The following is a 23,758-nucleotide window of genomic DNA, read 5'->3' on the forward strand; positions in this document are numbered from 1 at the left end:
GCGAATTCCACCCATAGTGTCCCAACTGAGTCACTGCCTGAGTCTACCCACTACAGCATTCAGCTGATTGGCTTTGCCAGTTGCATGCCAGTTTGGTCTAGTTTCCAAGGACCTGGCTTTTGGGATTCAACACACACAGCTGCTTCCTCATGACATAAGCTGGACTCCTATTCTGGTGTCCAGAATCACTGCCTGGCTCCACTGTAGGTGATTTCATTTCAAAGGACCCTTTTCTTTTTCCTTCTGTCCCAGGCCTTCAGGGCCACCCCCAAAAAATTCAAATGCTTTGGGTCTTAAAAGCTGGGGCTTTAGTCTTTTTCCTCCAGAAGGCCCCTGGGTCCTTATGCATATTCCCTAACCCCCCACCCTACCCCAGCAAATGACAGGCTATGCTTTTCAGCACTCTCACAGGAAACAAAAAAACTTGCCAGTGTCCTCTCACCAGATGATACCAGGTTTGACTGTTTGCCTTTGTTTATTTAGCATAATTTCTAAAATATCACAGTTTTCTCATGTAGAAGCCAGTGTGGTGAACTCAGCAATGCAGAAGACAGTGAGTTGGAACTTCTCTGGTGAGCTGAGGGAAACTGCCCCACCCGCCCACTGGAGTTTAAGATCCACAGAAGTGGGCAAGAACAAGTGAAATGTTTTTGGCTTTTTTCCTGACCCCCCCCCCCCCACAAAATAAGTCAGCAGATGTGAAATATATTTATGTTTTTATTTAGGAATAATCAAAAGGTTTGAAGTACCATTGAGGCCCATTTCAAATTGTACAAGCAATTTGTCCCTGTTCCCCTCCCTTATCCAAATCCACAGATAGAAAATCTAGGAAATGTGCAATTTGCATCTTAGAAATAGCAGCATCCCCACAGGGGACCTCATGAGGCCTGGAGATTCAGCCCCAAGAGGGCAACCCCACTCCTGCCTCGGCACGATCACAGTCCAAACCAAAGTTAAGTTCCATTTTTTTGTTAAAACGTTTACCCAGGGTAAAGAATTCCCATTCTACCCAAGGCTTAAGTGATAGAGTATGCTGTTTTCTCGGTTTGGTCTCTCACACCTGGCCATGGCAGGAGATGGGACCCTCTTGCAGAGTTTGGCTAAAGTTTCATTGTGCCTCAGAACAAACAAAAATGGGGCAGTTGCCTCTTACTTGTTTAGCACCAAGATGATCACCTTTTCAGCCATCTCTCCTGACAGCAGACTGCTCAACAGTCACTCCCCAGTCTTATTGCCCAGCAGTCCAGCCACAGGGAACAAGGCTTTGTGCTGAAGACCAAAATGCAAATGGGTGCTAGAAAACCAGGAATCAAGACCTTGTCAGGAGGCATCTACAGGCCTTTGGCAATCTCCCTGACTTCCACAAAGGCTGCGCTCAGTAAAACTCAATGAACAATGGCCAGCAGGGGAGAAAGGAAGGTGGGCGTGTTTTCTCTTTAATAACAATTATGGCACAATCTGACCCTCCTAACACTTCTGAACAAAGCAACTGCTCAGAAGCACAGCGGGAACCGTCTACACAGGGGTGACTGCTTCTCCCCTGGCCCTGACAGTCTAACAGGGAACAACCGGATTGCTGTGCTGGGTCCCTGCTGAGGAGTAGGCACTGGCACTCCTCACTCCTGCTGACAATCTCATGTGGGGCTCTGGCCCTGTTTCAAGCAAACTGCAAGAATGAGACCAAACTGTATGGGCAAGAACCAGGGATGAGTGACAAGATCTCCCTAAACAAATTACAGGATTCATAGGTACCATGTGGTAGATTTTTCTTTTAAATGTATTTCTACTCAGGTTTGATTCTTGGGAAAGACCAAGCACTTGTAGCTCTCTGTATTCAGTGACTAAACAACCTGACATTTCACTTTTAACTCCAGTCACATTAATTTTTTTTTTTGAGATGGAGTCTTGCTCTGTCGCCCAGGCTGGAGTGCAGTGGCACAATCTCAGCTCACTGCAACCTACACCTCCCGGGTTCAAGCGATTCTCCTTCCTCAGCCTCCTGAGTAGCTGGGATTACAGGTGCGCGCCACCACGCCCGGCTAATTTTTGTATTTTTAGTAGAAACGGGGTTTCATCATGCTGGTCAGGCTGGTCTCGAACTCCTGACCTCAGGTGATCCACCTCCCTTGGCCTCCCAAAGTGCTGGGATTACAGGTGTGAGCCACTGCGCCCAAGTCATGTTAATTTTGAATCGTCCACTTATGGAAAGGAACAGAAGTTAAAAAGCATTAACCAAGAAAAACTATTCATTAACACATACAAGTGCTCGTGTGTGTGGATGCACATGCACACAAACACATTTCAAGCCAGTCTCCTGAAGGGAGAGGCACTAATGGCAGGTAAATGCTTAGGCTCCTCTCAGTACCCTGGGGCTCACCGCCTATCCAAGTGGACAGCAGGGAAGGTGCCTAGAGTCCCCACAAGAGCGGCTGCCTTCCTCCCTTCTCCCTTTGCTCAGCTGTCAGAGCAGCCACGAAAGCCAGGTTCTCAGGGCTGTGGAAGCTTGGGACCAGCAACAACAAGCTAGTACCTGTATGTTCTTTATCATCCTCAAAGTCCTGTGAACCCAAAGATAGGACTTTCAGAAATTGAGAAAGGGGGTGCTTTCCCCTGTCCTTGTCCATATGGTAACCAGGGTCTGTCTAGTCTCATCCCCAGCCTCTGGGTTCCCTTCCCTGCTCTAGACTTCAGGGCAGTTAGAATGGATGACTACGCTGGATCTAGAGCTAAATAGAAACTTCTCTGTCATACCTTCAGTCTGATGAAGGACTGTGTCCCCATTCAAAGAGGTCAGATTTGTGGGCAGGCAAGAGCTCAGGAATGAAGAACCAAAAAGGAGGCTCTCAACCCCTCTCCAAGGCCAGATGCTCTATGTACTCCCATTAACTTCACAACTAAGTGCAGATGCTCCGTGAATTCAGAGAGAACTTGGTTAGCCCTGCCCCACCCCTCCTGGTGTGACCTGGCACTGGGAACACACAGATTGCAGCAGAAACCTGTTGGTTCCATTTGCACTCAGAGCAAACCAAGCAGCACCTTAATTGCCACTTTTCCTCCAGCCACTCTGTCAAAATCAAAACTGGTTGTCTCACCAGCCCTGGTGTGGCATGGCCCAACCATGTCCCTGCCGCCCCATTTAAATGGCCGGAGAATACGACATGGTGGGTAGATGAGGTTGAAGCCTTGCTTGGGGAAGGGACTTGAGCACAGGAGAAAGGCTTGAGCTCCACAACTCCCCATTTGCTCAGACATTGGAGCTTTTCTGAGATCAAGTGCTCCCCAAACTACATGGGAGTGGCCCCCCGTGGTCTGGGCAGGCTGGCTGAGTGAGAGAGGTCTGTGCTCTCAGGTAAAAAGAGAGAAGGAAGCTGGGTTAAGAGACCCTGAAGAGGAGGGTCCATGTCTGGAGTGAGGGGAACTGAGCCCTGCTGGCTACCTGACCTGGGTGGGCTGCTGGCTTTGCCCTGGAAGAATTGACTATGTGGGCCTTCATGTGTCTAGAGGATTTTTCTTCTCCAGCATATAACTACCTTGAGAATGGATGTGATATGTGAAAATTTAAATTTAATACAAAAGCACATCTTCTGCAAATGGTGAGTCAAACTGGTGAAAGCTCCCAGGTAAACTCTGAGCAAGAAAAAAAGAGAAGATGACTTTAGGAAAATCCCAAACTAGATTTGGTTTTAAAATTTTCTTCTTGGCTGGCTCTCCTCTCCTGCAAGTTGCCTTTATCCACTTGGGGTGTGATATCTGAACTGAAAAAGCTGCACCAATCAGAGGATGTTGGTCCAAGAAGACACAAGAGACCACGAGGCTCAAGCAGAGAGCATCCACACAGCATCCAACCAGAAAGGCCAGTGTCCTTCCTCTATGAAAGGCAGCCAGGGACAGATGTCCCAGAGCCAGAGGGAGAGGGAGAGAACACATGACCTGCCACTAGGCCACTGACTGAGCAGGATAAAACCCACAAGGGCCACATCTCAGGCTAGAGAATATACAAATTTCCTGGTGGGACGGCCTCCCAAGGCCAGGTGGAGATGAGACCACTAGTACATGTGTGAGCCCACAAGGCACTACCCAATGTTCTGTCCAACTTCCTCCTTGTGCTACTAGAGAGCAGAGTGTGGAGTCCTTGTGTCAAGATGCTTTGGTCCACCTGAACAGCCGCCTGTCACTCAGCCAAGAGAAAGGAGCTTTAAGTTGTACAATCACTACCAAACCCCAAGGCCCCAGCAAGCCATCCAACTAGGGCGTTCTTTTTCAGGAACCCAAGATTCTCAAAAATGACACTCCTCCCCTCCCAAAATAAAAAAGCTCCTTTATAGTCAAAAACGAAAACAAGTAATCAAAATATACAAAGCATATGTATCAAATTTAAATTTCCTTTATCAGAATGATCATCTGGTTTCACCTTTGAGAACTCAATCTACAACCCCATGTAAAAAACAAACGGGGACAAGACATCAGCAACAACAAAAACACTAAAAGATGATTTTACTATCTCTGACGAGTCCAACTGCATACAGAGAAAAGGGATAAGATTAGCCACTTTTTATAGGCTTTTTCTTCAGGAGAAACTAACCTCACCCACCTCTCAACTCTGCAGCCCACAAATGCCTTCTACTGAAGGCAACAACACAATTTAACCCTTCGGCAGTGTGCAAAACCACAGTAAGCTGTCCTGTGACAGGGCTACATACCTGGCTGCTGCCATCCCACATCCCCCACTGCCACTGGGCTAGTGTGGGTGTGTCTGTGCACGACTGGCTGGATTCAGGGTTTTGCCCCCAAACCCTTGAGTACCTCCTACAATGTCCCTTTAAGCACCTGCGTGATGACTGCCTCCCTCATCATCGCTTTTGATCATCTTTCAAGGATAAGGTCCAGACCATACTCACTCACTCTCATCCAAGAGCAGAGGAAGAAGGATCTGTCCAGACTGCTGGGCTCCTTACATGGGCATTCTTGCCTTTTGTGGTGTAGCCCTGGCTGTTGGGCAGGGCTAACATCTGTAAGAAAAACATACTAGGGCAGGCAGCACTGTACTTTTCCACCTGAAAGATAAGCTAGTGCCCATGGCTGGGTCACTGTAGGTCCTGCATGAACTTGTCCACCAACTGTGTTTTGCTGTTTGGGTCGTAAATTAACTGTGAATACAAAAGTAACCAAGAAAATCCTCTCCACAGACCAACTTTTCAAGCCAGTGCATGCAGGGCTCTGGAGGTGATGCCAGCAGGATCTGGAGGTGAGGCACTGGGTGGTTTCTCAGACACCTGGAGATGGCTTCGGTCTGGGCCGCCCCACCTGCCTAGTGCACTGGTGTCCCTCCAACACAGGCTACTTCCCCAACACCCATGTGCCACCAAGTTTTTCAACTGCACACGCCAGATGCGTGTTTTCCAAGAATCAAATGAGTATTTATACTGTATATGTGTGTGTGTATATATATATAAATTAATCTGCATGTATATAAACACTAAAAGGAGAAATTCCAAGTGTCTGTTCTCTGAAGGAAAGCAATCACTCGCCACTCTTGGCAGTTCCTCAAAGGTTTTTGAGACCAAACATCTTTACTCCCCAAATTAAGAATACAAAAATAGGCTGCAAAATTTGCCAAGTACCCTGTTTGAGACAAATAAAGTGTGGTCCCTATTGGGACAGGGAGAGCAGAAGATGACACTTTAGAAGAATATGATTTTGGTTTCCAAAGCAAGCCCTCTCCGGGAAGGCAGAAGGGGCCACCGCCATGCTTGTCCTTGGAGCCACATGAGCACGGTGCCCTGCCAGGTCCAGTTCCCTGGGTAGGGGAGAAGGACGGTCCCTAAAACACCACCAGTGCTTCTTGCCCAAAGCCCTTGCCCTCTCTCTGGGGTCTTCTAGCACTGTCACCCAGCCCAGCCCAGGAGGTGTCTGTGCCCACGAAGCCTGGTACTTGTGGCTTGGCACTCTGGGAAGCAGGTGGTTTCTAAGAAGTGAGCGGAGCTACAGGTGGACAGGTCTTTAGTTCACCCCTCTTTACCAGCTACTCTCAGAGCAACCGGTCTTGGGGAAATTGAGGATTTACCATTTAGTACAGCTCTGTAAGCAAGTTTTCTAATTTTCAAAGGCACCATTTCCTGTAATTTTCTCAATTCAAAAAAAGGACATGAGGGTTAGGCTAAAGTAGAGTTCTTGTTTCCAAGTTTGGGGATATAAATGTAGAACTTTAAAAGCATCCTCACAAGGACCAGTGATGCCCAGCACCCTCAGGCATGCATCCAGCACACCGGCCAGACCCTGGGGTGGGAGCCAGGGGCACTCTGGGTGTTCTGCCAGGGATCTCTGCATGCAAGTCTTTGTGCTAAAGACCACCCTACCTCTGATAATTCCAAGAAGTCAACAAATCCCTCCAGGCTTCACCCTTACTAATGGGCCAGTGTGTTATTCCTTCCCAAACCATAGGAGGCTCTGAAATGAGTGTGGAGAAAGGGCTCTGAAAACCGCAGTGGTCAAAGCTACAGGCTGCGGCTATAGACTTCCACTTACATCCCTACCCCATGTCTTTTTTCCATCTTTCTCTCACTCCAAACATGTCTAGATTTAAAAAAAAAAAAATGCAGGCACATAGGTCAGCACATTAGGCTTAACAACAAATGTTTCTTTCGTTGATCTGATAACCGAAAAGTTATGGTCCATGATTCAAACTCCCATGAAAAAGCAGAATTACGGTAACAACTAAACAGAATGGTAAAGCATCCAACACTAATCACATTCCCAGTCCATTTTTTGAACTGAGGGTTACAGCAGGTTCTGCACTGAGTAGCCCACAAGGCAAAGCAAGCCTGACATGAAACGTAGCCGGTCATCATTTAATGCAGCAGAGATCTCTTCAAAGGTACTGCTTCCTTGAGGAACACAAAGGGGGCACAAAGAGGTTCCAGATGTAGCTTTGTGCCTATAACTTCCCTGCCTGACTGTGGAAGGTGAGGGGCACCTATGACCCAGCAATCCCCAGAGAACAGACACAGGTCATTTTTAGAGATGACGTAAATGACAATGCACTGCTTGGCTAACCAAAGTTTCTACGTAATGACAGTGTTGATAATCTGATGTTTTATTTAACATATAGAGGTGGATGTATATGTTAAAAGCTTGATTCTGTGTCTATGAATATGACTATGAAATCTGAACTATTTTATCCATTGGAAGGTAAAGGAAAGGTCCTACATTGTGGGAGGAAGAACTGATGAGAACCCCATCTTGCTTGCTGCTTGCTTGGTGGTGGGCAGGCCGAGGGTAGCGGCAGGCTCTGGGCTGTCTGCGAGGACTCTGGAAGCTCTCCTAGGTGCCCAGCAGCCGGGCATGGGAACGGCATGTGGCAGCAGAGAGTCGGGTTTGGCTCTTCCACTTGGCAGGCGGTTTCCCAGACTGGCCAGTCCTTCATATTAATCAGATCAAATTCAGTCTGTTTCTGAGAAGAAAACACATGCCTGTCACTCTACGGCAGCTGCCACCACCTGCCCCCCAGGCAGCCTGGTCCTTGCTATACCAGGGTGGCATCACTGGCTTTGAGGACCTCTTAATTCCATGAGCAATGGCCTTCTGCCACCCACTCCCCCACCCTCCAGCCTGAGGGAATGTGGGTTAAGGACAGGATGCTGCCTCAACCTTGTAAGGCCATCAGACTCTCTGAGACCCCGCTAAACCCTAGGCCTAGCAGCAGGAGCAGCGGTTTGGCCTCTCCAGGCCCACTAAATCCCCCTAGCTCCCCAGGCTTCCGCCAGCACCGTCTCTGGAGTCCTGTCCTAAAATGCTTCATCCTGCCCTCTCCTTCCAGGCTCTCCAGAACATACTGTTCCAATATAACAGCAGCTGGGTCTAGTTCTGATATGTATTCTACTGATGTCTTCACTTCATTTGTAACTTGCAACCCTAATGTCAAAGTCAAAGTAAGGCTGATATCAGACAGGTCCATCATCTGTGATTCATAAAGAAATGGTCCTTAATTGCAGCTGGCTGAGAAAGCCATGAGAAACCAGGTACAGATAAACAGACTGGCCCTTCCTTTACCCACAGTTACCTGTCTCAGACAGAAGAGAACAATGCCAATGGAAAGCCACCCCCTGCCATTCCTGCTCTGTCCCACAAAGGACAGCAACGTGTCACTTTGTGTTGGATTTAGTAGCTGAGGGGAGCCAATGCTTGTGATTCAAATCCACTCATCACATTTCCATGTTGATTTTAAGAAAAAAACCATGGTAAAATATAAATAACATAAAATTTACCATTACAACAATTTTAAGTGTACAATTCAGTAGCATTAAGTATATTTACAATGTTATGAAACCATCACTCTATTTCCAGCAATTTTTCATCATCCTAAACAGAAATTATATCTCCATTAAACAATAACTCCCCATGTCCTCCTCCCCTTAGGCCCTGGTAACCTCTATTTTACCTTCTATCTCTATGAATTTGCCTATTTTAGATACCTCATGTAAGTTGAATGGTACAATATTTGTCTTTTTGTGTCTTGACATTTCACTTAGCAAAAATGTTTTCAAAGTCCATCCATGTTGTAGGATGTATCAGAATTTTATTCATTTTTTGGCTGAATAATATCCTACTATATGTATACACACATTTTGTTTATTCATCTGGTGGTAAGTACTTGTTTCCACCTTTTGGCTACTGTGAATAACGCCACTAAGAACACTGATGTACATGCATATGTGAGTCCCTGTTTTCAGTCCTTGGGGTGTATACCTAGGAGTGAAATTGCTGGATCACATGGTAATATTCTATATTCACCTTCTTGAAGAACCACAAAGTTGTTTCCCAAGGGGCTGTACCATTTTATATTCCCACCAGCATTGCACAAAGGATCCAGTTTCTCCACATCCTCCCAACACGTTGTTTTCTCTGGGTGTGTGTGTGTAACAGCCATCTTAAGTGTGAAGTGGTATCATGCTGTGGTTTTGATTTCCTAATGCCTAATGTTCGTCTTTTCATGTTCTTATTGGCCATTTGTATATTTTCCTATGAGAAATGTCTAAATCATTTGCCCATTTTTGAATTGGTTTTGTTGTTCAGTTTTAGGAGTTCTATACATATTCTGAATATAAATCTCTTATCAGATGTATGATTTTCAGTTCTTTTCTCCCATTCTGTGGGTTCGTTTCATTCTTTTAACAGTGTTCTTTGAAACATAAAATTTTAGATTTTGACGTAATCCAAATTATCTATTATTTTCTTTTGTTGCCTATGCTTTGGGTGTCATACATAAGAAATCATTGCCTGGCCAGATGGGGTGGCTTGCGCCTGTAATCTCAGCACTTTGGGAGGTTGGGGAGGAATGCTTGAAGTCAGGAGTTCAAGACCAGCCTGGGCAACATAGCAAGATCCTGTCTACACACACACCCACACACAAAATAGTAATAATAAAATTAGCCAGGTGTGCACACTTGTAATCCTAGCTACTCAGGAGGCTAAGGTGGGATGATTGCTTGAGCCCAGGAGTTTGAAGCTGCAGGAGGTTTGATTGTACCACTGCACTCCAGCAACAGAGCAAGAACCTGTCTCAAAAAAAAAAAAAAGTAATAATTGCCTAATCAAAAATCTGGAAGGATTCTATTTTCTTCTAAGCATTTTATAGCTTTAGCTTTTTTGTTTAGTTCTTTGATCTATTTTAAGTAAATTTCTGTATATAGTACAAGGTAAGAGTATAATTTCATTCTTTTGCATGTAGATATCCAGTTTTCCCAGCACCTTTTGGTGAAAAGACTGTCTTTTCCCATTGAATGGTCTTTGCACCCCTGTCAAAAATCAATTGACCATTACATGGGGATTTCTGGGCTTTTTATTTTATTCCGTTGGTTTTGTATGTCTCTCCTTATGCCAGTACCACACTGTTTTGATTACTGTAGCTTTGTAGTACAATTTGAAATCAAGTGAGTGTGACTCCTTCAACTTTGTTTTTTCTCAGTTTGTCTATTTGGGGTCCCCTGAGATTCTATATAAACTTTAGGATGGATTATTCTTCTTTAATTGATAGTTTACATATTTATGGGGTACATGTGAATATTTTTTACATGCATAGAATGTGTAATGCTCAAGTCACATATTTAGGGTATCCATCACCTTAGTATTTATTATTTCTGTGTGTTGGTAATATTTCAAGTCCTCTCTTCTAGCTACTTTGAAATATACAATACAATGTTGCTAACCATAGTCACGCTAGTCTGCTATTTAACATTAGATTTTGTTTCTTCTATCCACTGTAAGTCTATACCCATTTACCAACCTCTTTTCATTTCCCCCTTCTACTCTCACACCCTTCCCGACCCGTGCTATCTATCATCCTATTCTCTATCTCCATGAAATCAAGTTTTTTTAGCTGCCACATATGAGTAAGAACGTGTATTTGTCTTTCTGTGCCTGGGATAGTCCAATGAACATAATGACCTCCAATTCCATTATTTTTTGTCTTTTTAATAATAGCCATTCTAACTGGGATAAAATGATATCTCATTGTGGTTTTGATTTGTATTTCCCTTTTGATTCGTGATGCTGAGCGTTTTTTAATATACCTATTGGCCATGTGTGTGTCTTCTTTTGTGAATTGTCTATTCATGTCTTTTGCCCCCCTCCCCCACTTTTTTTTTTTTTTTTTTTTGGACACAGGGTCTTGCTCTGTCACCCAGGCTCTGGAATGCAGTGGCACAACCACGGCTCACTGCAGTCTCAACCTCCTGGGCTCAACTGATCCCCCCACTTCAGCCTCCTGAGTAGCTGGGACTACAGGTATGTGCCACTACACCCGACTAATTTTTGTAGAGATGGGGTTTCACCATGTTGCCCAGGCTGGTCTCGAATTCCTGGGCTCAAGTGATCCACCTACCTCGGCCTCCCAAAGTGTTGGGATTATAGGCGTTAGCCTCTGTGCCCCGCCTTTTGCCCACTTTTTGATATGATTTTTTGTTGAATTCCTTATATATTCTAGATATTAGTCCTTTGTTGGAGGAATAGTTTTGCAAATATTTTCTCCCACTCAACATGTTGTCTCTGTACTCTGATTATTTCCTTTGCTATGCAGATTTTTAATATAGTTCCCTTTGTCTATTTTTGTTTTAGTTGTGTTTTTGAGGTCTTAGCCATAAAATCTTTGCTCAGACCAATGTCCTGAAGTGTTCTGCACTAAGTTTTCTTCTAGTAGTTTCATAATTCAAAGTCTTATATTTAAATCTTTAATCTGTCTTAACTTTTGTATATGGTGAGAGATACAGGTCCAGTTTTATTCTTTTGCTTATGGATATCTAATTTTCCCAGCATCATTTATTGAAGAGGGTGTCCTTTCCTCATTGCATGTTCTTGGCACCTTTGTTGAAAATCAGCTGGCTATAAATATGTGGCTTTATTTCTGGGTTCTATTTTCTTTTCCTTTGGTCTGTGGGTCTATTTTTATACCAATACCATGTTGTTTTGGTTACTATAGCCTTGTGATATATTTTGAAGTCAGGTAATGTGATGCCTACAGCTTTGTTCTTTTTGCTTAGGATTGCTTTGACTATTTTAGCTCTTTCGTGGTTCTGTACAAATTTTAGGGTTTTTTTCTACTTCTGTGAAAAAATTACATTGGTATTTTGATAGCAATTGCATTGAATCTGTAGATTGCTTTGGACAGTATGGTCATTTTAATATTAATTTTTCCAATCCATAAGCATGGGATGTCTTTCCATTTGTGTCCTCTTCAGTTTCTTTCATCACTGTTTTACAGTTTTCCTTGCAGAGATCTTTCACTTCCTTGATTAAATTTATTCCTAAGTATCTTTTTTTATTTTTGATAGCTATTGTAAATCAGATTACCTTCCTGATTTCTTTTTCAGCTATTTTATTATTGGCATATAGAAACTCTGATTTTTGTTTGGCACTGCTCAGATGGTAACTTTCTTTTGATTTTCCATATAAAACAACCACATCACACACTGTTTCCATAAATATGGCCAATAGAATATAATATTAATGTTTAATTATTATTATTTAAAAGGTTTACAAAATACTGATGTTTTTTCATTGAAGTCAGCTTTGCTTGGAGAAGAAAATTGCAGAGCATATCATATATTATGATCTCTCTATCTAATGAAAATATGGTATCAGAATAATAGAACTTAAATGAACTATAGTGGTAACCTGATCCAGTCCCTCCCTTTAACACATGAAAGAACTGCATGAGCCATTTGCTCAAAGTAACAATATTGTTGTTGGTGACAAAGATGGGTCTCAAAAGCAGATGTTCAATGTTCATTTCCTTTATGCCATACTGACACTTATAATAAATTGTTTTCAAAGCTCTCAAAAAAAAAAAAAAAGAAACTCTGATTTTTGTACGTTAACTGTATATCCTGCCACTGTGCTGAATTTGCTTACCAGCCTTAAGAGTTTTGGTGGAGTCTTTTTGGTTTTTCTAAGTATCAGATCATGTCATCTGCAAAAAGGGACAATTTGACTTTCTCTTTTCCAATTTGGATGCCTTTTATTTCTTTCTCTTGCCTGGTATCTCTGGCTAGAACTTCCAGTACTATGCTGAATAGGAGTGGTGAAAATGGGCATCCTTGTCATGTTCCAGTTCTCAGAAGAAGGACTTTCAGCTTTTCCCCATTCAATATGATGTTAGCTGTGGGTTTATTATTTATGGCCTTTATTATCTTCTTTCTATGCAGTTTTCTGAGTGTTTTTTTTTAATCATGAAGCGATGTTGAATTTTATCAAATGCTTTTTCTGTGTTTATTGAGATGACCATACGATTTTTGCTCTTCATTCTGTTGATGTGATGTATCGCATTAACTGAATGGTGTACGTTAAACCATCCTTGCATTTCTGGTACAAATGATAATTTTTTGAGACAGAGTTTCGCTCTTGTAGCCCAGGTGGAAGCAGAGGGGTGCAATCTCGGCTCACCGCAACCTCTGCTTCCTGGGTTCAAGCAATTCTCCTGCCTCAGCCTCCCGAGTAGCTAGGATTACAGGCATGTGCCACCATGCCTGGCTAATTTTGTATTTTTAGAGATGGGGTTTCACCATGTTGGCCAGGCTGGTCTTAAGCTCCTGACCTCAGGTGATCTGCCCACCTTGGCCTCCCAAAGTGCTGGAATTACAGGCATGAGCCACCATGCCCAGCCAAGGATTATTGATATGTGAGGTTTTGTTATTGTTATACTGTTGTTTTCTAGTTGTTTTATATATTTTTTTATTCCTTTTTCTTTTGTTTGGCATTGTACTCTGGTAGTTTTCTGTAGTGGTAGCATTTGAGTCTTTTCCTCATCTGTGTGTTTGCTTTGCCAGTGAGTTTTATACTTTCGTGTGTTTTACACAGTGTTAAATGTCGTGCTTTCACTTCCATGTTTAGGACTCCTGTGAGCATTTCTTGTAGGGCCAGTCTAGTGGTGATCAATTCTCTCAGCTTTTGCTTGTCTTGGAAATACTTTATTTCTCCTTCATTTATGAAGGATAATTTTGCTAGACATAGTATCCTTGGCTTACTTTTTTCCCCCTTCAGCCCTGTCAATATATCATCTCATTTTCTCCTGATCTGTAAGGTGTCTGCTAAAATCCACTGTTAGTCTGATGGGGCTTCCTTTATAGTTGCTTACACACATTTCTCTTACTGTCCTTAGAATTATCTGACTTTAGAGAGTTTGACTATAATGTGCCATAGAGAAGACCTTTTTGCACTGTATCCGTTTAGGGGCTATCAGGGCCTCTGTATCTAGATGTCTAAATCTCTTGTGAGATTTGGGAAGTTTTCACCTATTAATATTATTTCATTAAATAGGTTCTCTCACTCTTTCATTTTCTCTTAACCCTCTGGGATCCCAATAATTTAGATATGTAGTTGCTTTATTGTGTCCCATATGTCACAAAGGCTTTGCTCATTTTTCTTTATTCTTTTTTATTTCTGAGTTATGTTAAAAGACCTGTGTTCCAGCTCTAAGACTTTTTTTCTGCTTTATCTAATATATTGTTGAAGCTTTCAATTGTATTCTGTACTTTGTTTCATGAAGTCTTCTATTCCAGAATTTGCTTTTTTATGACATATATCTCTTTGATAAAATTATCATTCATTTCCCAAATTGTTTTTCTTTTTCACATTCTCTTACATCTCATTGAGCTTCCTTACACTCAATAATTTGAATTCTTTTACTGGGATTTTGTGAGTTTAGTTTTTATTGGAATCTATTGCAGGAAATTTATTGTGTTCCTTTGGAGGTGTCATATTTCCTTGCTTTTTCATGTTTTTGTCCTTATGTTGATATCTGCACATCTGGCATAACAGTTGCTTCTTCTAATTTTTTGCATTTGCATTTGCATTTATAAGGGAAGACTTTTTCCTAGATGTATCTATGGTATCGGTTGGGTAGGACACTTTGGCTTTGATTCTTGGTATGTGCAGTAGTGTAGTCTCCGTATGATTTCTTTGGCTATAAATAGCATCAGTGGTATCTGTGATTTCCTCAGTGGCTCAGCAGTTATTAGTGGAAGCTAAGGATGGAATGCCAGGTGGGCCATTCTCCAGGCACCAGTGGTAGCAGCAGTGGGCTAAGCATGCCTGTCTTTGGACCTCAGAGGAGCATACAATGGCACCAGTGTTAGTGGGTCCAAGCAGGCTGATTCTTGGGCTTTCGGGTGGCTTACTCAGATGTCAGTAGTGGCAGCAGTTCCCAGGCATGTAAGCAGGTTATCAGGCCCCTGGGCAGCTGGCGTGGCATGGGAGATGGCAGTGACAGTGTTGAAATGACCCTCTGGGTCCCAAGTGATATGTGCTTGTGTTGGCAGTGGCTGCAACAGGCTGGGCGGCCCATTCTCCAGGGCCACAAGAGGTACATACAGGTAGTAGTGACCAGGTGGGTAAGCCCCAACCTTAGGTACCCAAGAGGAGTATTCAAGTGCCAGTGGTGGTGGACTAGGCTGGACAATCCTCCAGCCCCTAGACTGTGTGCTCTGGCCAGGGAAGTGGTGGTGTAAAGCCAGGCTGGGCAGTCTCATCCTCAGGCTCCCTATGATGTGTGCAGGTGCCAACCAAGGTGGGCAGGGGCAGGGCAATCCCTAGGCCACCTTCAGAATGCTTGGATAGGGAGTGGCAGTGCTGTACTATTGCCTTCCATTGGGGAGCACAGGGTTGCTGGCCAGTGGGGAATGCATGTGCCACTCAAACCTCACTCAGCTCCAGTGGCACTGGTGCCTCAGCCCCTGCTATGGTAGCTGGCACCATGGTTGTAACTCAGCCACAACAGCAGGAGCACATGCCTTGTAGAACTTCAGCCCCAGCTGCAGTAACTCAGTCACTTATGCCTCAGCTCTGGGGAAAACAGTCTGCAGTTCTCTTACACCTCAGTCCTGGCACCCAGGGACTCCAGGACAGTGTACAGTCTTTTGGGGGCTGGGCTTTAAATGGCATCTTGCTGTAGCTGTTTTGTTCTCAGGAAGTGTGGGGGACTCAGTGCGAGCTCCCTTGTGGAGCAGTGCCATTGAACAATCTCCTGGCACCTCCTATGTTAAGTTTCAGGGACTGCAAGGGCTGAGGAGCTCTCCCGTGGCTAGAACTGCAGAATCCTTTCATGGTGGAAATGTGGACCACCGAGGGTCTCTCACTTACCTTTTCCCCATGCTGGGGGGTCTCTCTCAGTTCCCAGCCAATCCCGGCTGAACAAGCTACCTTGCTTCTTTTTCCTTCCTTACTTTGTTTCTTGTCTCTTTTCTGTGAATTCCAGTGTTCTGTCTTGGATAATCTATTCAAAGTGTGATTATCCACTCTCTATTTTTGTTCTTAATGGAAGAGGCGAGTACAAAATGCCTCTAGTCAGCCATTTTGGTTGGGTCTTTCTGGATTTTCTTATTTCTGTAAAAATGCAACTATGCTTTTGATAGATTTTACACTGACTCTGTAGTTTGCTTTGGGTCGCATCTACATCTTAATAATATCAATCCATGAACATGGGATATCTTTCTATTTATTTAGGTTATCTTTAATGTTTTTCAGCAACATTTTGTTGTTTTCAAGATACACTTCTTTTGCCTCCTTGGTTAAATTTATTCCTAAGCACTTTTTCTTTTTGATGCCGTTGTAAATGATACTATTTTTAAAATTTTCTTTTCAGATTGTTCATTGCAAGTGTATTAAAATACAACCAATTTTTTTAGACAGGTAGGGTCTTACTATGTTGCCCAGGCTGGCCTCCTTGAATTCCTGCCTCAGCCTCCCAAGTAGTGGGACTACAGTTGTGTCACTGTGCCCAGCTAAATACAAATGATTTTGTGTTTTTATATCCTGCAGCTTTGCCAAGTTCATTTATTAGCTCTTATGTGTGTGTGTGTGTGTGTGTGTGTGTGTGTGTGTATTCAAGTTTTTTGTGTTTTTTATGTTTTTATTTTTATTATTTTTTTTTTTTGAGAAGGAGTCTCGCTCTGTCACCAGGCTGGAGTGCAGTGGCACAATCTCGGCTCACTACAAGCTCTGCCTGCCAGGCTCAAGTGATTCTCCTGCCTCAGCCCTAACCCTGAGACTAAAGGCGCGTGCCACCATTCCCAGCTAATTTTGTATTTTTAGTAGAGACGGGGTTTCATCATGTTGGCCAGGGTGGTCTCGATCTCTTGACCTTGTGATCCACCTGCCTTAGCCTCCCAAAGTGCTGAGATTACAGGCATGAGCTACCACGACCGGCCTCAAGTTTCTATATATATGATCATGTCATCTGTGAATAAAGATAATTTTACTTCTTCCTTTCAAACTTGGATCCTTTTTTTTTTTTTTTTTTTTTTTTTTTTGCCTAACTGCTCTGGCTAGAACTTCCAATACTGTTTTGAATAGATGTGGCAAAAGTGGGCATCTTTATTTTATTCCTGATCTTAGGGGAAAAGTTTTTGGTCTTTCACCATTGTTGAGTATGATGTTAATTGTGGGCTTTTCATATATGGTCTTTATCATATTGTCATATTCCTAGTTATTGAGTGTTTATTGTCATGAAAGCAAGTTGACTTGTCAGACGCTCTTTCTGCTTGAATTAGGATGATGTGTTTTATTCTCTTTATTCTTTTAATGTGGTGTATTACATTGATATTCATGTGCCAGGCAATCCTTGCATTGCAGGGATAGATCCCTCTTGGTCATGAGGTATAATCCTTTTAGTATGCTGCTGAATTTGGCTTGATATTTTGTTGGGGATTTTTGTATCTATATTCATAAGGGATATTAGTCTGTAGATTTCTTTTCTTGTAGTGCCCTTGTCTTGCTTTGGTGTCAGGGTAATGGTGACCTCATGAGTTAAGAAGTGTTTACTCCTCTTCAATTTTTTTGGAGGAGTTTGAGGAGAACTGGTGTGTTAATTCTTCTTTCAGTATTTGGAAGAATTCACCAGGGGTCCTAGACTTTTCACTGTTGGAATGTTTCTGATAACAATCTTCTTACCAGTTATTGATATATTTTGGTTTCCTATTTATTTGTCAGTTGATTTTCGGAGAGTGTGGGTTTCTAGGAATTTCATCTAGGTTACCCAATTTATTGGCACATAACTGTTAATACTAGTTTCTTATAGTATCATATTAATGTGAAAATATCTTATATTCATGTGAATATGTAACATCCCCTCTTTCCTTTCTGATGTTTGTAATTTAAGTCTTCTCTTTCATTCTTAAAGGTTTGTCAATTTTGTTTTTTCAAGAACCAACTTTTGGTTTCATTGATTCTCTATCTCTGCTCTAACCTTTATTTCCTTCCTTCTGGTAACTTTGGGTTTCGTTTGCTCTTTTCTAGTTCTTTAAAGTGTACATTTAGTTTACTGATTTGAGATCTTAAAAAAAGTGTTTTTAAGACATGGGGTCTCACTCTGTCACCCAGGCTGGAATGCAGTGGTGCAAGTATAGCTCACTATAACCTCAAACTCCTGGTAAACAATCCTCCCACCCCAGACACCTGAGTAGCTGGCACTACAGGAACATGCCACCACACCTGGCTAATTTTTTACTTTTTTGTAGAGACAGGATCCCACCTTTGTTACCCAGGCAGGTCTCAAACTCCTGGCCTCAAGTGATCCTCCTGCCTTGGCCTCCCAAAGCACTGGGATTCTAGGTGCAAGCCACCGACAGAGATTTTTTTTTATTTTTTGAGGAGTTTTGCTCTTGTTGCCCAGGCTGGAGTGTAATGGTGCAGTCTCAGTTCACTGCAACCTCCACCTCCTGGGTTCAAATGATTCTCCTGCCTCAGCCTCCCAGGTAGCTGGGATTACAGGTGCCTGCCACCATGTCCAGCTAATTTTTGTATTTTTAGTAGAGACAGGGTTTCACTATGTGGGCCAGGCTGGTCTCGAACTCCTGACCTCAGGTGATCCACCCACCTTAGCCTCCCTAAGTGCTGGGATTACAGGCATGAGCCACTGTGCCCAGCATGAGTTCTCTTTTAATGTATGCATTTACAGCTACAGATTCACCTCTTAGGATTGCTTTCACTATGTGTCATAAGTTCTGGTACGTTGTGTTTTCATTTTTCTCAAGGTATTTTTTAATTTCCCCATTCGTTTTTAAATAGTGTGTTAATTTCCACATATTTGTGTCTTCCCAGTTTTCTATTTTCAATGTCTAGTTTCATTCCACTGTAACTGGAAATGTACTCTGTATAATCTCAGTTTTTAAAAAATTTATTAACACTTGTTTCATGGCTTAACATATGGTTTATCCTGGAGAGTATTCCATGTGAATTTGAGAAGACTGTGTATTCTGCTGTTGTTGGGTGGTATTCTGTTTATGTCTATTTGGTCTAATTTGCTTAGAGTGTTGTTGAAATCCTCCATTTCCTGACTGATCTTCTGTCTGGTTTCTATATCCATTATTGGACATGGAGTATTAAAGTCTCCAACTATTTTTGTGTCTTTCTCCCTTTAATTCTGTCATTTGTTTCATATGTTTTGGAGCTCTGTTAGGTATATATATATTTTTATATATAAAAATATATATTATATATATGTTACATATATATAAATATATATTATATATATGTTACATATATATAAATATATTATATATATGTTATATATATATATAAATCTTTTATCAATATAATATCCTTGTCTCTTGTAACCTTTCTTGATTTAAAATGTATTTTGTGTGCCTTTTTCTTTTTTTATTTTTTATTATTATTATTATTATTATTATTATACTTTAGGTTTTATGTTACATGTGCGCAATGTGCAGGTAAGTTACATATGTATACATGTGCCATGCTGGTGCGCTGCACCCATTAACTCGTCATCTAGCATTAGGTATATCTCCCAATGCTATCCCTCCCCCCTCCCCCCACCCCACAACAGTCCCCAAAGTGTGATGTTCCCCTTCCTGTGTCCATGTGTTCTCATTGTTCAATTCCCACCTATGAGTGAGAATATGCGGTGTTTGGTTTTTTGTTCTTGCGATAGTTTACTGAGAATGATGATTTCCAATTTCATCCATGTCCCTACAGAGGACATGAACTCATCATTTTTTATGGCTGCGTAGTATTCCATGGTGTATATGTGCCACATTTTCTTAATCCAGTCTATCATTGTTGGACATTTGGGTTGGTTCCAAGTCTTTGCTATTGTGAATAATGCCGCAATAAACATACGTGTGCATGTGTCTTTATAGCAGCATGATTTATAGTCCTTTGGGTATATACCCAGTAATGGGATGGCTGGGTCGAATGGAATTTATAGTTCTAGATCCCTGAGGAATCGCCACACTGACTTCCACAAGGGTTGAACTAGTTTACAGTCCCACCAACAGTGTAAAAGTGTTCCTATTTCTCCACATCCTCTCCAGCACCTGTTGTTTCCTGACTTTTTAATGATTGCCATTCTAACTGGTGTGAGATGGTATCTCATTGTGGTTTTGATTTGTGTGCCTTTTTCAAAAGAGGACACTGGAGGTGAAGAAGGAAGCTCTTGACACTCCTAAAGCTGATCCCAAAGTGAAGGCTTTGAAGGCCAAGAAGGCAGTGCTGAAAGGCATCCACACAGCCACCAAGAAAAAAAAAAAAGAAGATCCACACATCACCCACCTTCCTGTGGCCCAAGACATTATGACTCCAAAGGCAGCCTCAATATCCTCAGAAGAGCACTACCAGGAGAAATAAGCTTGACCACTATCCCATCATCAAGTTCCCACTGACCAGTGACCACTGAGTCTGACATGAATTAGATAGAAGACAACAATACACCTGTGTTCACTGTGGATGTTAAAAGCCAAAAAGCACCAGATAAGACAGGCTGTGAAGCAGCTCTATGACACTGATGTGGTCAAAGTCAACACGTTGATCAGGGCTGATGGAGAGAAGAAGGTGTATGTTCAACTGGCTCCTGATTACAATGCTTCTGATGTTGCCAACAAAACTGGGATCATCTCAGCTGAGTCTGGCTGGCTAATTCTAAATTATATATATATAACATATGTATATATGTTTTATATATAATTGTATATATTTAAAATATATATATATATAATATTTTCTCCAGAAAAAATAGATTATTTTGTCTGGTGATAATATAGCCACCTCAGCTGTCATATGGTTACTATTTTCTAGATGTATCTTTTTCTATCCTTTTACTTTCAACTGCCTTGTGTCGTTATATCTAACATGAGTCTCTTAAGACAGCATATAAACACTATTTTTTTAACTCCAATCTGCCAATCTTTGTTTTTAATAGAAGAGCTTAATCCCTTTACATTTAATGTGATTACTGATCAAGGATTTACTTCTGCCATTTGGGTATTTGTTTTTAATATGGTCTTATGTTTTTGATTCCTCAATTCCATTACTACCTTCTTTTGTATTTATTTGATCGTTCACAATGTACTGTTTTGATTCTGTTTTGTTTGCAATGCACTAATTTGTCAGTTTTATTATTTACAGATTACATCTTACTACATTCTATGCCCATTAATATAGATTTATAATTTTTTAATGAATTTGTCTTTTAAATTACAAAGCACAAAAAGTTATAAACCAAAAGTACAGTAGCAGTGGCTCTTATATTTACCTCTGAAGTTATTTTAACTAGAGCTCTTTCTTTTTTTTTTTTTTTGAGACAGAGTCTTGCTCTGCCACCCAGGCTGGAGTACAGTGGTGCGATCTCAGCTCACTGCAAGCTCTGCCTCCCAGGTTCAAGCGATTCTCCTGCCTCAACCTCCCGAGTAGCTGGGATTAGCACCACCAGGCCCGGCTAATTTTTGTATGTTTTGTAGAGACGGGGTTTCACCATGTTGGCCAGGCTGGTCTCAAACTCCTGACCTCGTGATCCACCCGCCTTGGCCTCCCAAAGTGCTGGGATTATAGGTGTGAGCCATGGCCCGGCCTATTTTTTCTTATGGCTTCAAGTTTCTGTTCAGTATCCTTTCATTTCAGCCTGAAGGATTCCCTTTAGCATTTCTGGTAGGGCATGTCTACTAGTAATGATTTCCTTCAATTTTATTTGGAACTGTCTGGATTTCTTTTTCATTTTTGAAGAACAGTTTTGCCATATATAGAAATCTGATTTAGAGGTTTTTGGGTTTTTTTTTTCCCCCTTTCACGACTTTAGATATGTCATCTCGCTGCCTTTGGGCTTCCAAGATTTTTGATGACGAATCGGCTGTTAACTTTGTCAAAAATTCTGTGTGACGAGTTGCTTCTCTCTTGTTGCTTTCAAAATCCTGTCTTCAGGTTTTGACAATTCTGATATAATATGTCTTGGTGTGGATCTGAGTTCATCCTGCTTGGATTTTATTGAGCTTTTTGGATGTGTAGATTCATGTTTTTCATCAGATTTGGGAAATTTTCTATCATTATTTCTTTAAATATTCTTTCTGTCCCTTTTCTTTTTCTGGGATTCCTATATGAGTATATGAGTATGAATATACTAATGAATATAATAACTATATGAATATATGAGTACATTAGTATGCTTGATGATGTCTCACAGCTCTCTCAGGTTTTTTTTCCTATTTTTTTTTTCTTTCTTCTCCTTTGGATAATTTCAATTATTTTCTCTTCAAATTAACTGTTCTCTTCTTTTGCATGCCCAAATCTTTGTTGAATCCCTCTAGTATGTTTTCCATTTCAGGGATTATACTTTTTAGCTCTAGAATTTGTTTTGTTTCTTTTTATAATTTCTATCTCTTTATTGATATTCTCATTTTGTTCATGCATGGTTTTCCTGATTTCCTTTAGTTCTTCGTCCATGGTTTCCTTTAGCTCGTTGAACATACTTAAGATAGCTGATTTAATGTCTTTGGGCAATAATTCCATCGTCTGGACTTCCTCAAGGATGGTGTCTGTCAATTTTTTTTCCTGTGAATGGACCATGTTTTTCTATTTCTTTTTATGTTTTGTAATTTTTTGTTGAGAACTGGACATTATGAGTATTACATTGTGGTAACTGAGAATCTAATTCTGTCATGCCTCAGAGATTGCTGATTTTTGCTTATTGAGGGCTGGAGCCAACTATTTGTGACTTTTCCAACTATTTTTGTGAAGTGTGTATTCTTTGCGGTATGGGGTCAGTGAAGTTTCTGTTGTGATATCTGTGGTTAACCAGTGACCTAAGATTTCCTTAAATATCTGGCTTGCCAAAAGGAGGAATAAAGAAAAAAAAATAGGTACTGTCCCTTTAAATCCCCTTGTGGCTAGAAAGCTCCGTCTGCCCAAGGGCGTTGAGACAATGATCAGCCTCTGCACTGACCCCCTCAGTGATTAAATGCAGTAATCAGAAATCAAAACATAAAAACTTTTTTTTTTTTTTTTTTTTTTGCAATGGAGCCTCACTCTGTTGCCCAGGCTGGAACGCAGTGGTGTCATCTTGGCTCACTGCAACTTCTGCCTCCCAGGTTCAAGTGATTCTCCTGCCTCAGCCTCCCAAATAGCTGGGATTACAGGCACTCACCACCATGCCCGGCTAATTTTTGTATTTTTAATAGAGACAGGGTTTTACCATGTTGGCCAGGCTGGCCTCAAACTCCTGACCTCAAGTGATCCACCCACCTCAGCCTCCCAAAGTGCTGGGATTACAGGTGTGAGCCACCACACCTGGCCACGAAAACTTGACTTTTGGAGGACAAAGTTGTTATTGCCCACCCTGGCACCAACAGTCTGCACCAGGAACATTTTCCACAGTTGCCTGCTGCAGAGCTTGGGGATGCTGCTATGTGAAACAAAAAAAAAAATCAAAATTTATAAGCCTCTCCATCAAGCTCTTCCCTGGATGTTGCAAGTGTTCAACTAGACTTCTGAGTCCCAAAACAGTTGCTTGAGACAATTACTGCCAGCTCAATTGCTTTGGTGGAGGAAAAGATTCCTGGTGCTGCTACTGCCATCTTCCATAACATCATTCTCCATGTCAGCTTTCGTAATAAACTTGTTCAAACATCCTCATCTCTCTTGAGCATGACACCCTGGCCTACTGGTGTATCACAAGAAGCATAGAGCTGGGTATAACATAAGGACCAACTTACAAACTTGGACAAAGACTTGTAGGAGAGACTACCTGTTCTGCATTATAAAAAGGTCAAACCAGCCATAAAAACCTGGTGTTCTGACTCCAGGGTGTGCCATCAGCTACTTTATAAAGCAGGCTGTGAGCTGTGGGCCCCAAAGGAAGGGAGTGTTTTGTTGTTGCCCTATTGAAAACATGGCTGGAGTTGGAGGAGGCCATAAAGGAGCCAGTGGCCCTTGTACTCCTACCCTAACTGCTGACCAGTGGCTTTGGGCTCCACCAGGTGTTTGC

At 41.9% G+C, this 23,758-nt stretch overlaps 1 protein-coding gene across 42 annotated transcripts in view; it reads right to left on the reverse strand.

Moving 5' to 3' along the window:
• Positions 1-704: 704 nt before the first annotated feature.
• Positions 705-23,758, reverse strand: part of ZHX3 (zinc fingers and homeoboxes 3) — a 168,949-nt gene continuing 145,895 nt past the window's right edge. For all 42 annotated transcript variants that reach the window (XM_054467353.2, XM_054467344.2, XM_054467351.2 and 39 more), the window contains one exon: positions 705-7,450. In XM_054467353.2, the coding sequence (XP_054323328.1) occupies positions 7,440-7,450 (11 nt within the window). In that variant the 3' untranslated portion in view covers positions 705-7,439. The remainder of the gene's footprint in view (positions 7,451-23,758) is intronic.

The sequence above is a fragment of the Pongo pygmaeus genome, chromosome 21, assembly GCF_028885625.2.
Source record: "Pongo pygmaeus isolate AG05252 chromosome 21, NHGRI_mPonPyg2-v2.0_pri, whole genome shotgun sequence".
NCBI lineage: Eukaryota > Metazoa > Chordata > Mammalia > Primates > Hominidae > Pongo > Pongo pygmaeus.